General features: G+C 42.4%; 1 protein-coding gene across 1 annotated transcript in view; it reads left to right on the top strand.

The window, feature by feature from the left end:
- Positions 1–14,391, top strand: part of plch2a (phospholipase C, eta 2a) — a 179,428-nt gene that overhangs the window by 129,962 nt on the left and 35,075 nt on the right. The window contains exons 5-7 of the mRNA XM_083769300.1: positions 1,414–1,685; positions 3,332–3,448; positions 11,606–11,776. Coding sequence (XP_083625426.1) covers positions 1,414–1,685; positions 3,332–3,448; positions 11,606–11,776 — 560 coding nt within the window. The remainder of the gene's footprint in view (positions 1–1,413; positions 1,686–3,331; positions 3,449–11,605; positions 11,777–14,391) is intronic.

Here is a 14,391-nt window from a genome sequence, read left to right as displayed (position 1 = left end):
TCCAGCTGGGGTTTAAAGACCCACACCAAACATTTTACTGTAAATCTTATGCCAGTGATTCTCAAACCTAACATGTCAAGGAGCCCCAATTTGATAAGCATTGCAGCATTAAGCCACAGATCTCAAATTTATACTTTATTCTGCTTCTTCTTATTTTTTATATCTCTGGGCCCATGCACTGTAACATCCTCAGTGTTAATTTTACTCTGAAATGGAACCAAATGGACCTGTAGACCTACAGTGTACATTTTGTTCTATTTGTACAATCTCTGAGTTACAGACTCCTAATGGTTCATTTACGGTTTTAATTATCAATCATTTCTCTCAACTATCTCTTTTATTTCCTCAACACAGCATAGCTTGATTTATGGCGCTAACATTTAGGAATAGTTAGCAGAAGTAACAACAATCTGTTTAGAAAAGACGTTTAAAGCACATGCATTTTATGTGTTGTTGGTACAGTATATGTTCCAAAATGGTAACCGATAAATGGCATAACTTCTGCTCTTCGGGGAGTATAGAATTAAGCTTTAATGCTAATGAATCACTGGAGAGGACGTCTTTAAAATGACATTACCATCTCATAAATGGTAATGTGAGCTCTCAGGGCATGATCATTTTATTGAGTATGTTTATTTCTAACCTCCTGATCTAATAATTAACCCATTCTGAACGGGCACCCATTTTGGTGTCAGCATCATGTTATGCTTTAGCTATTGAAAAATAGCAGATCTACAAGCTCATATCGCGCCACCGAGTGGCGCGATACGAGCTTGTAGGTCTGCTATTTTTTGAAAAATCGAAGAACGACTGACATTTTTAGAATCTGATCTCAGGTCAGAATGGGTTCATCAGACCAGTGTGTGTCCGGCGGAAACCTCGTATGAATCTGATCTCAGGTCAGAATGGGTTAAGATTGCCCCAGTGAAACTACACCCTGCTGCACCCATTACCATTCTGTCCTTGTCACTTCCGTGGTGGGAGAAATTCCAATCCAGTGGAATGCAGATAACTACATGAGAATAAGTGGCTTTTTTTAAATGGTTTCTTAATAAAGTTGCGCTCCATTGGGTTCTGTTGAGTATTCTTATGTTTAATTTGAATTTGCCTAATAGACCTATTTGCCTGCTTATGCTGAATTTATAGTTAATTTAATGGCCATGTCACACACAGAAAATAGCCGATCTGCAAGCTCACAACTGTTGTGAACTTGTAGATCGGCAATTTTTGGCGTGCAACAGCGTTGCATGGCTTTGCTCAGGGGGAAAGTAATCATTTATTTCCCATCCACCACTCCCGATTTACCCTCTTCGTGAACACTGTCCAATTCTCCATACAATCTTCTCTCTTATTGCTTTTCTCCTTCCTTCCCCTATTCCCTCTCTGGTCTCCTCTATCATCGCTCCCATGTAGTCTCCATTGACTCCATCCGGGAGGTGTGCGAGGGCAAGCAGTCGGAGATCTTCCAGCGCTACTCGGAGGGCTGCTTCGACCCCAACTGCTGCTTCAGCCTGTACTACGGCGAGCACATGGAGTCCCTGGACCTGGTGTCTGGGGCCGGAGAGGAGGCGCGCACCTGGATCACCGGTCTCAAGTACCTCATGGCCGGCATCAGCGACGAGGACAGCCTGGCCAAGAGGCAGCGCACCCGCGATCAATATCCTAACCAGTATTATATTAAGGCTGTAACCATTACGATGAAATTCTCCCATGTAACACATATATGTGGTGATTGAATTTCAACATGAGGACCACCGTTGTGTTGGGAGAGGGGGATGTTGTGGGTGGGAAATTAACCATCCAGATTACACTCATGATGCTGTTCATTAATTGCAACGTATGTATGAGCGAGCAGCGAGCAGACATGACATTGATTGATTATGGCCATCTCTGTAAAGCGCCTTGGATAAAGGCGCTATATAAATGCACCATTTACCATTTACCATTTATGGCCACATTTACTTAATAATAATAATGGTGACTCAACTATAAGGCAATCCGGTACAGTTTCCCTTGAGATTCTAACTCACTTTTCTGTGGAAGTTCTTGACGTCTGACTTTCCAGTAACATTGAAGCGTCATCATACACCAGTTGAAAACCCATGCTACAGTATAGACACAATATAATGGATACATCTTTTTCAAAAAAAAGAAAACATTAAACAAAACAAACTACAACCAAATCAACATTAACATGAACAAATATGACAAAACAATAACAAGAACAAAACAACAGTACACAAGTCAAGCAAGCATAAGGAATGGATCAATAATTTGTGAAGATCTGTCATGAATGTCATAATTAAAATGTAGGTCATGATAGTATGCAGTATATTTAGAGTGATTATAATTAATGTTAAATTGAAAATACAAAGTTATTCATTAGTTATTCATTAATCATTCATTATTAATCATGAATTTTAAATTATAAAGATGTACATGTACTCTCATAATAATAAGACGGCACATTTTTAAACAAACTAAAAGATGAAATACAATGAATAATTGCAGGTATAGGTTATTCCAATCAGAATGAGCTTTGAACATAAAGGCTTTCTTGGCTGTTGCTTTTGAAAGTGTAGTACAGTAGGTACAATAAAATAGAGTTGGCTGGAATGGCCCAAATGATAATTGGAAGAATATGGAGCCATGTATTGTTTTAGATATTGATTGGATAATTAAATTGAATACATAAAAAATAAAAAAAATGTTACCAGTGGTGCTGTCTTCTTACAGTGGGAGATGGCACATTCATACTTTTTTTCAGTAAATAACATGCAGGAACAGGAACACACATTTAGTGACAATGTGACAGTATATGAATGATTGGTCCACAAATAATCGCTATTATATTAATCCACAAAGGTGTCCTGCACCAAAAGTAGCTGATTAGATCTACTGCGTTCTGCGCGGGACACCATCATATGACAGAAGTATGAATTGACACCCAATGTTGCAATGCCGTGGGTTCCGTCTGAAGTGTCCTAACCTCCTTAACCAGTGGTGGAAAGTAACTAAGTACATTTACTTAAGTACTGTACTTAAAAAAAGTACTGTACTTAAGTACAATTTTGAGTTATTTGTACTTGTATTTCCAGTACTTTTACTTCTACGCGACGCATCTACATATGCGATGCGACACATTGTGAGCCTGTAGATCTGCTATTTTCTAAAATATTTGTAGACATTTTAAAACTTGAAACGAGACATTCTGCATCATGAGCACTTTTACTTTCGGTACTTTAAGTACATTTTGCTCGAGTAAACATGCATTTGAGTACTTTTACCACCATTCTCCTTAACCCATGGCGCTGTCACGTGGCTGAAGCAGACGTTTGCAGAGGCAGACAAGAACGGCGACGGCAGCCTCAGCATCAGTGAAGTTATGCAGCTCCTGCACAAGCTCAACGTGAACCTGCCACGACAGAAGGTCAAACAGATGTTCAAGGTAACCTACACAAGAGATAAAACAAATGAAATTCAGCGCCTCGATGGCAGCATCGATATCTGATCCTAGACACCTGCATGCGGCTTAGCTAGCATTTTTCCGCTAGTCACATAGTGTTCACTGTTCAGGTGTCATGTGATTTTTACCATGCACTTTATCTTCCTTAAGCGAGAAAGCATTGCTAAATATTATAGATGATTAAAACAGAAAAAAAAACACTGAGCAATATTTCTACCTGATCAAGATACGCACGTGCGCACGTACACACACACACACACACACACACACACACACACACACACACACACACACACACCCAAACACCCACCCACACACACACACACACACACACACACACACTAGATGACACATTTTGGGGAGCTGATAAAAGCGGCTGTCGGCTTTGATGAATGTTAGATATAGAGGTGTAAAGAAGTGTCACTGGATGAGAGGTGTGAGAATTGTGGAAAGAAGAATGAGAAATTGGGGAGATAGTGTTATCAAAGACAGCAGGGTGTTTTGTGTGTTTGCGTGTGTGTGCTTGTGCCATTCATGGACAGCAACACGTATAGACTCACAGAACGTGGGTGTCTAATTTGTTGATTTGTGGTTTTAATGTCTGCAGCTCATCTGTTTTGATTGCAGTGGTTAAGTCTGGGTCAGCTCACATTTCAAGTCAATAGAGCGAAAAAATGAAGAATTATACTGCATTTTGTGGGCGGTCGTTGAAATGTCTTTCTTCGCACTAGGGAAGTTAAATGGTGTTCATAGGCGGAGCTTGAACTTGACGCCAGGGGGTGCGACTGCTTGGCCAACGACACCCGCGATTTTTTTGACCTTTATTTTATTATTTTAGCGTTTTTACAATGCCCTAACCCCTAAAAATGAGTTATTTAGGTAGTACAGCAGCTCACACACATACACACATGCACTACAGCCATATAGCGAGTCATCATTATCATGATAAGAGAGATGATTACAAACTACAGTCAGAAGTTAAGTTAAAAAAAAAAAAAATGTTTTTTTTTTTTTTTTTTTTTTTGCCAGGGGGTGCAGTGCACCCCCTGAACCCCCTCAAGCTCCGCCCATGATGGTGTTCTTTGCAATGTGAAAAGGAGAAGGAAAAGTTCTTAATCCGTCCTTGGAGAGAGAGGAAGAGAATGTAGCCTGTTGTGCCCGGCAGGCTGTGATAAATGTTCAAATTGCTCATGGCTTTCTCGCTCTGCACTGACTGACTGAGTTCCACAGACAGATCCTATTCACCCTCCGGAGTGCTATTCCATAGAGACGATGTCCTTCGGATGAGCCTGCAACAATCGTCAAGAAGGCAGGGTGGCTTTCCATTCAGCGTGCTTTTAACCTCTTGAACCCCAGCATCCCTATTCTGCTAAAATTATCAAATATACAAGCTCACAAGGCGTCATAAAGTGATACGTTGTGCGCTTATAGATTGGCTATTTTGGCGAAGTTATCTAGTGAAGATCGAAAACAGGCCCTACATCGACACATTGCGAGCTTGTAGATTGGACTATTTTGAACTATTTTAAAATGTTTTTCCAAATAGTAAAAAATGGAGAGAGAAGTTTAGCGATAAGGCGGCGCCCCTAGTATAAAACCCTTGGTAATGCAGTCAACTAACTATAGGGTTAAAGTGGTTTTTAAATAGTTTATGTATGACTTACTGTACCATGACATAATTGAGCTAAAAACCAGTTCATACCGACATTCTTTCCTCCCTGCCCAAATGATTTGAGTGACGTTTAGAGAATTCAGATGAGTGACATATCATGTCAGTGACTGTACAGTGGCTCCACGCCACACCGCGAGGGGACCTGATCTAATGGAGTGTAATGTTGTAAACGCACAAAGGACAGAGCCCTTTGGTAGTAAGTCACTTACTTCAGCTGTATTAACCGCTCTGCCACTTTAACTGGATCCTTTTCTGGGCTCCTCGTCCAAGCCAGGCCACAGGCAAAGTGGCCAAAGTGAAGTGATTATGCATGTGACCATGGGTGTGTGTGGTTGAGGCCAGCTCTCCACCAGCTGTAGTCGGTGTGGACTAGAGTGAGAAGGTTGATACTGTGTTCTGCTGATTGGGAATTGCCTCAGTTTTAATCTCTTCCTTAGTTCTAATACTCTAGTTAAGTCTTAGTTCTAATAGTTAAGTGCGTCAACTAGTGACCAAATCATTCACCGCCTCATACAAAAGCAATAATAAAAACTGGTACAACTAACCACTCACAGTGATAGGATCAATACTTAGTACACTACTTGTTCCCTATTTCCATTGTCGTTATTGCTTTGTAACCATTTAAGCCATATATACCATATATACTATTACATTGTGAAAATGGCTGATCTACAAGCTTATAGATCTGCCATTTACAACAATTTGATCATTTTCTCCTGTATTGACATGCCTGAAATGTAGGCGCAAGGATGAAAGTGGTTGAAAGGTTGATGCTCATTGCACACCAGGTTTCATTATTAACCCATTATGAGGCCGATTCTAAAAAGGCCTTCTAAAGAAAATCTGTAGTTCTCACACTTTAAAGGGATTTTCTTCCCCCCAAAACAGCAGATATACAAGCTCACAGCGTGGCACAAGGTGACACGTTCAAGCTTGTACGTCTGCTATTGTACGTCTGCTATTTTTGAATAGCCAACGCAAAACAATCTATAAAATGACACAGAAAAGTAAAGTAAGTGCAGGCCCAGGAGGTTCACTGATGAGATGGTTGGTCTAACGCGTTCTTTTTCTGCCAAACTACACAATTGTTTTACTGTACTTTGTCCTGCATGCTGTGTGAGTTGTTCTCACGCCAGTCCCACAGAGCTAGCCAGGTCGCTAATGCTAAGCCCCGCGCGCCCTGTTGATGGTCACCCATATGGTGCTGCGGGGGCACAGATGGCCTCTGGAATGAGGCAGGGTGATCACACATGGGACCTGTGTGTGTGTGTGTGTGTGTGTGTGTGTGTGTGTGTGTGTGTGTGCGTGTGTGTGTGTGTGTGTGTGTGTGTGTGTGTGTGTGTGTGTGTGTGTGTGTGTGTGTGTGTGTGTGTGTGTGTGTGTGTGTGTGTGTGTGTGTGTGTGTGTGTGTGTGTGCGTGCGTGCGTGCGTGCGTGTGCGCGTGTGTGTTGTGTGTACAGGAAGACTTTACTGTTTACAAATCTGCTGCTGGCTTCTCAGCTTAACCTGCTTACTGCAGAGAGAACCTTGGGGACCTGACCCATAGCCCCAGTTAGAGAAAATGCCACACATTGTGTCAGAGTACTCCTGTAACTCCTGTAAATGTACTGTATGTTATGCAGACAAATTGCTAATTTATTTTGCAACAAGGCCGACAATTCGGTTATTTTGAAATGCTCTCTCTTGCCTCTTCTGTCATTATATATGCAGTAGAAGAATGTTCCTCACGCTCGAGAGCCAATGGGCTGACAATAACACTCAGTGCCCTCCTCCTTTTCTGCTCAGAAAGCGGCAAACTGAGGAAATGGCCATTTATTACAAAACACCTCGTTTACATGCCCCTCCGAGGGCCGCCTGGTCAAGTGAAGTGTATTAACCACAAAAGCGTCCCCTCAAGAGATTTAGTCCCCTGTGGAGCACTGGCTTTTGGGCTGAGCGGAGGAGAGGAGAGGTGTGGTGCATGCACATTGGAGCATGGCAGAGGGAGTCTTTATTCCAGTCGGTTAAGTGTGCTAGCCGGAGGTATTACCGTGGCTCCAGCGCAGCTCAATAAGGATACTCACAAAAGAGTCTTGCTCAATGATTTATCACAGCTGAGACTTGCAGAGATGGAGGGAAGGGCTGGTAGGACCGAAATAACAGCTCCTCTAACTGATAAATTAATCCATATTAGCTGCTGAGTCGAAGCACGGTGTGCTAGCATACCAAGGGCTTAAGAGCCTCTCTTACATAATGCATGGGAATGAATAAGGCTAGATTGTTTTTCTGTCCAATAAAGATAGCCGTCTCTCTCTAGCTGTGCTTCCTTCATTTTATGTGAACCGTGGGTACCGTGAATGGACAGCCTATATATTTGCTTCTTAGCTAAGTGCATCTGACAAAATGGGGCAATTTATGGGCACTTTTGAGTCAGATTGGCACGTCATTACTCTTCATGATATTGTAGTAAAGGAGTAGTTAATCCCCAAAAACGACTTACATTTCATCAATTACACACACCATGAAGCCTTAAAATGACACAGATACTTTCCCGGTTTTCATGGGTTAATCGCCAGTATTTGACTGGCAAACGGACTTGGATGGTAGCTTCACGCCACACACAGCTCTGCCTGTTTATAATAAACTTCTAGATCAGTAAAAAAAAACAACAGACAACTAGAAATGAGTCAATGACATAAAACCCTTGAAAAGTACCGTCATGCCTTTCACAGTCTATAACTCAGTAGTGGATATATTCATGCACGACTAGTCTAGTATTGATTCAACTTATAGAGAATTCTCTAGAAAAAGAGAATTAATTCTTATTAATCTATTCATTTTTATGTAATATAATCCTGACCTGAGTGCCGACCATTGCGGCTGCACAGTCAATAATGAGCTAATAATGTAATGTTGTCAGATGGGGAAGGGCTGGTCTCTGTGCTGTTTGGGCCAAGCACATTTCACATTTACTGTTTGTTGTTTCATCATTACGGGAGATCAGACCTGTCACTGTGACTGTTCATGATCTCCCATAATGATCCACTCATTTTAATAATTTAACTGAACATCGAAATGTCATTGGTATACAAATAATACAGAAGAGGTGTTCTCTCCTGGATCCGTTTTCTTCCTAATAAAAATGGCAAAATCAAGTGTCCATACCCTGGGTGGGGTTGGCAAAAGGGCCTTTCTATGTGGAGTTTGCATGTTCTCCCCATGTCCCCTAGGGTACAGTATGTACAGTACTGTACCCTCACAATCACATGCAGTAATCCTGATCTCTATACTCCTCCTCCTGGCCAGCTGGGGCGCCTGATGGAGGGGAAAGGAACTGGTTGGAATAACGTGCTGCTTCCACATACGTCCAACCGGGGAAACTCTCCCCTGTCAGGTGAAAAGAAGCGGCTTGGACTGCCCATGCATAGATGCATGCGTCTATGCTTCCGTTGCTCTCTCCAGGTCGGCAGAGGGAGTGTAGCGCCCAGATAATTGACACTGGGTGAAAAATAATGGGTTGGAAAAATCTGGGGATAAAATGTAGAGGTGAAAAAAGAGGTGACAGAATGCTAAAATCATTGACAAGTCATGCAGCCTTGCTGGAATATTATTATTAAAAGCAGAACTAAACAGGACACATGCGTAGGTAGCTAAGCATTGGCCTAGGCTCTAGGTACTGCGGCATGCCGGCTGCATGGAGTGAATGCAGAGGTATAAAATCATTATTTTTTAGTATTGCTACTATTCTTCTTTATTACTATTATTTAATGGTGGTTTTACTTTTGTTGAGAAACCTAAAACCATTTTTCATTTTCTTATGTTCCTGTACATAAGATGTAACAATAAACACCTTGAATCTTGTTACTGCATCCTCTACAGGCCTGTGTTCCATGTAAGCATGCGTGAAACGGCTCAAGTATTGAGCACTGCACAGATAGATGGTTACTAGTTTCTCAAACACCTTCATAATAACAGTCAACGTCAATCTTCTATAATTGTTCAGACATACAACATTTATGTGTACTGTAACAATTAGCGCAGATTTATAACAAACTATTACTTTACATATTGAGAGACTGACGTTAAAATATCAGTAAAAAGAAACCCTGGTGAGTTCATCGGCAGACCACTTGCTAATAGCTGCAGATACAAGGTCAGTACCACTGCTTTCCTGCAGATTCCTGACTTTTCTTTCCAATAAGGGCCTTTGTCGGCATTCACACATTCAAGACACCTGTCTTGTGTCTGTCTTGTGTCTGTGTTTAATGGCTGCTCCAATGCATTTCCAAAGGAAGCCCATATGGTTTGAACAAACATTTTCTTTGATGGGGGGGAGGGGGGCAGAACACATCCATCAAAGCTGTGTTCAGACACAAGTCAGGTGTCAGACACAAGGCAAGTGTCTTGAATGCAGGAAAGCTGGGCATAGGAGGCGCCTGCAGTGCCCCTCAAACTAAAAAGAAAAAAATAAGGTCTCACTCACTGTACATGATGATGTTACTACGGGATGGGCTAGACCTCAGCTCAGCAGAGTCACCACCTTTTATTTTTTAAATATATTTTTTATCCCACGATTTTGTAACCCATTTTTCACCCCTGTGTCAATCGTCTAATGTGATCCTGGGCTCTACACACCCTCCACCAACCTAGTCCCCTGGGGGACAAGGGGAGAGCAACGGACTTGAACTCATGCTTCCTTCATGCCTGAGTGTCCAAGTTGCTCCTTTCCACCTGACAGGGGGGAGTTTCCCTGGTTGGACGTAGCACGTGGAAGGAACACGTTATTCCAACCAGTTCCTTTCCCCTCCATCAGGCGCCCCGGCTGGCCAGGGGGAGGCAGTTTAGTGACCAGGATTACTGCATGTTTTTAAATTGCCTGTCATGGTAAAGGTTGCTTAAATGTATTTCAGGATTTAATCGCCAGAATGATCGATTTGAGTTAAATTCAACCATGTTGAGGTGGCCTTAAATACATTTCTTATCTGCTCCCAGTGGAGCCCCTGCTCTCTCGGCAGACCCTGGTTACTGATGACGCTGGGGACATGTGACAATCACTGACTATAAATGACTCTAAAATGGGACATCCCGATGGCTCAGCCAGTATTACAGTATGTCAAACGCAGGCAGACATGATGCAATTCCGACGGCACATTAGTCCGACATCGTGGCTTTGCATGAGGTTAGGGTTAGGGACAGGGTTCCTAATGGGGGGAGTCGGACCAACGTCTGAATAATGACGCTGACCTGTTCCGTGGTTGACTCATTATCTGTCTGTCTGTCTGTCTGTCTGTCTGTCTGTCTGAAATTTGTCTTGCGACACAGAAGCCAAGTATGCAGAACACATATACACATGCACATTTGACATAACAACACAATTTACATACATAAAGACATGAAGACAAGAGCAATATCCACCGCTTAGATTACCCTGTGGCTACTACGACTCCTGATTAAGCCTCAAGGTCGACTGGTGGACAATGACCTCATTATTGATGACAACAATCTTGCTCAATCATGGCGGGACCATGCATCTGAGTTTATGAATTTACAAAATGGGAAAGGTAACCACAAACTTATTCACAATGATGATGAAAAAATATATACTGCAATTTACTTCCTTGGCGTACTAACGGCATGCACAACACATTTGGCCCAGTTATTTGCGACACCCAGATAGACAAATTCTAGAGGGCTCCCATAGCATCCATCCATCCATCCATCTTCAACCGCTTATCCGTAGTCGGGTCACGGGGCAACAGCTCCACCAGAGAGCTCCAGACATTCCTCTCCACCTGGGGGATCCCGAGGCGTTCCAAGGCCAGTGAGTCGATGTAATCCCACCATCTGCGCCTTGGTCTTCCCCAGGGTCTCCTCCCAGTGGGACGTGCATCGAGGACCTCCCTAGGGAGACACTCGAGAGGCATCCTAACCACCTAAGCTGGCTCTTTTCCATGCGAAGAAGCAGCGTCTCTACTACGAGTCTCCCTCGTGTGACTGAACTTCTCACCCTATCTCCAAGGGAGATGCCTCGGAGAAAACTCATTTCGGCCGTTTGTATTCGTGACCTTATTCTTTCCCTCATGACCCACACTTCATGACCATAGGTGAGAGTAGGAACGAAGATTGCTATGGGAGCCAGAAGGCTCCCATAGCATGGACACTTGAAATGTATATTTGTATTTGATATGGGGTATGGCTGCTTTATTTGTCGACTGTCATTGCCAAGTTCAATCCCAAATTGGGGAAACGTCCCCAGGTGTGCTCACTCATTGATGATGTGTACAGTATCTGCCCACTTCTCTGCCTTTATATACCTGTCTTATGCACCGCTATTCAGTTTACCTGACGAAGGCCACAGAGGCTGAAACGTTGTGTGTCTTTTTTTACCGCTTTCGTAGGCTATTCAATTATTTTTTGGGAGCATTCAAAATGGTGTGCAGACGTCCTCCTTCTCCCATAGCGCCCACACGCGTGTGTTGTGTTTACAGGAGGCGGATACAGACGACCAGCAGGGAACGCTGGACTTTGAGGAGTTCTGCTCCTTCTACAAGATGATGTCCACCAGGAGAGACCTGTACCTGCTCATGCTCACCTACAGCAACCACAAGGACCACATGGACACGGATGACCTGGCCCGCTTCCTGGAGACAGAGCAGAAGGTATTCACATGGCACGCACGCACACACACACACACGCACACACGTGGGTACACACAAGGGTACACAAATAACTCCTGGCACTCACCTGCATAATTAGCCTGATTTATACTTGGAGCAGTGAATCAGAGCTAGATGAAGTTCAAGAGAGATTTATTTGTCACGCAATCATAAAATATAAGCCAAATGTTGGTGTGCCATGTTCCACAAGACTACAAGATCGGGGGCACGGTGGCACAGTTGGTAGTGCTGTCGCCTCACAGCTAGAAGGTCCTGGGTTCGATTCCCGCTCGGGACGCTGTGGGTGCTGGCGGCGTGTTTCCTCCTCCGCGTCATCAGTGGCTTTCTGTGTAGAGTTTGTACAGTATGTTCTTCCCGTGTCCCCTAGGGTAGGTACCCTCACAAAAACATGCAGTAATCCTGGTCTCTAAACTGCCTCCCCCTGGCCAGCCGAGGCGCCTGATGGAGGGGAAAGGAACTGGTTGGAATAACGTGTTCCTTCCACGCGCTACGTCCAACCAGGGAAACTCCCCCTGTCAGGTGGGAAGGAGCAACTTGGACACTCAGGCATGAAGGAAGCATGAGTTCAAGTCCGTTGCTCTCCCCATGTCCCCCATATATATGGGGACTAGGTTGGCGGAGGGTGTGTAGAGCCCAGGATCACATTAGATAATTGACACAGGGGTGAAAAATGGGTACAAGATCGTGGGATAAAAAAAAATAAAGTCTACAAGATCATAATAATAGATTTATCTGTAGTGTAAATGCAATAAAAACAACAACAATAAAAAAGGGTTCAATGTACATTCATTTTTATGTAAAAAAAAAAGAACATCAAATGAGACAGACAAAAGGAAAAGAAAGCCCTCAATCCCTCGCACTCATAATGTTCAGTGACATTACGTAAAATAAAGTAGTATTAAAGATTAAATGCTGCCATGGAAAACAAAAACAACACTTGATAATGATTCTGACATTCTCAGAATAATTAGTACAGGATTGGGGTAAATATGAATATCAACAAAATGTTCGCCCCAGAATCAGGATACTAGGGTTTATGTGGTCCTAACCTCTCTTAGCTACAATTGGGAATGTGGAATGGAATGGAATGGGTGCTATAAAATAAGATATTTTTTACTTAGATGGACCAAATATAAAATGTAAAACCTGTTAACGATTCAGAATCTGTATTTAAGTCATTTCTGACAAAAACAAAATTGGCAAACATTATGCTCTGCTGCATGCGCTCGATAATCCGGTGTTTACTATACCAGGGCCACATGTTTGTTTTTACGCAAACGTCAATCAGGATTGATTGTGGCTGTTATTGACACTAGTACTGTACATTGATCTGCTCTGCAGACCTTCACCTCATCTCAGTGCTCTGAGGCAGAAGACACCAGTACTGTACATTGATCTGCTCTGCAGACCTTCACCTCATCTCAGTGCTCTGAGGCAGAAGGCCGCCATTGATCCATGTGATGCAACTTTCATCTGAGAATTTGTACGACTGACCAAAATCTGAATCAAACTGTGGCTTGAGACTGTTCTTGGCAATGAAAACAAGAAAAAGAATAAAGGGATTGTTAAATAAAATGAAATTGCACAAAACTAGGCACTTTATACTATTCCTTCATAATGTTGATTGACTCAGCTGGCTTACAATAAATCAATATGACATCATCATAGCCATGTATCTGATGTGATTAGAGCTGTGGTGTCTTCTGCACACCTCATGAAAGTGTGTGTGTGTGTGTGTGTGTGTGTGTGTGTGTGTGTGTCCGTCCGTCCGTCCGTCCAACAGCCGTCAGTGTAAACAATAAATCAGTGGCCATTTACCATCGAATTGATTTTGAAATATGAAAATCGATATCAGAAGACTGCCACGAATAATCTCATCCCTAATTTAATCAAAAGAAAATGTCCATTTAAAAACAAACTGAAATGGTCTCTACGCAACGATTGATTATTTGGCACTCGTATCAGGTCTCGGCATCACACTAACACCGGATTTAGTACCCATGGATTCAGAATTCTTGTGGCAATTCTTGTGACACATTCAAGGCGCCAGGGTCTTGCTCAAGGACACTTTGACACTAATTAGTTTTTTAATTTACTGTTTTCATTTATTTTCAATAATGTTTTTGGAAAAGAACCTAGTAGGAGGCCGGAGGAGGCTAAAACACCAAAAAGATTTTTTCACGTATTAGAAGGACAATATCAGTCAACAGAAAAAAGGACAGGTGTTTTTTTTTTTTTTTTTTACTTAATTTTTATTGAAGTAAGAACAGACAAGAAAAACACAACTGACAAGACTATACAGAAAGAAAAAGACAAAAAGTAAAAGAAAAAAAGGCTGCATTTTTCATATTACAAAAAACATTAAATGAAATCCTATTGCAATATCGCTAGGCTGAGAGAAGAGATTCCACTTTTCCCACTTTTTATAGAATTTATCCTCTTGTAGTCTAAGTATGAATGTTAGTTTTTCCATAGCATACAGTTCCTCAATAATGTCCATCCATTGATCTTTCGTTGGTGGGTCCTGCTGGCACCAGCGTCGTGTGATTGCTTTTTTACTTGCTGCTAAGAGGATCTTGATTAAAAAAAATTACTTG

This window comes from Protomyctophum parallelum (assembly GCF_964188405.1).
Source record: "Protomyctophum parallelum genome assembly, chromosome: 7".
Lineage (NCBI taxonomy): Eukaryota > Metazoa > Chordata > Actinopteri > Myctophiformes > Myctophidae > Protomyctophum > Protomyctophum parallelum.
This window is presented reverse-complemented; position numbering and strand designations above follow the sequence as displayed.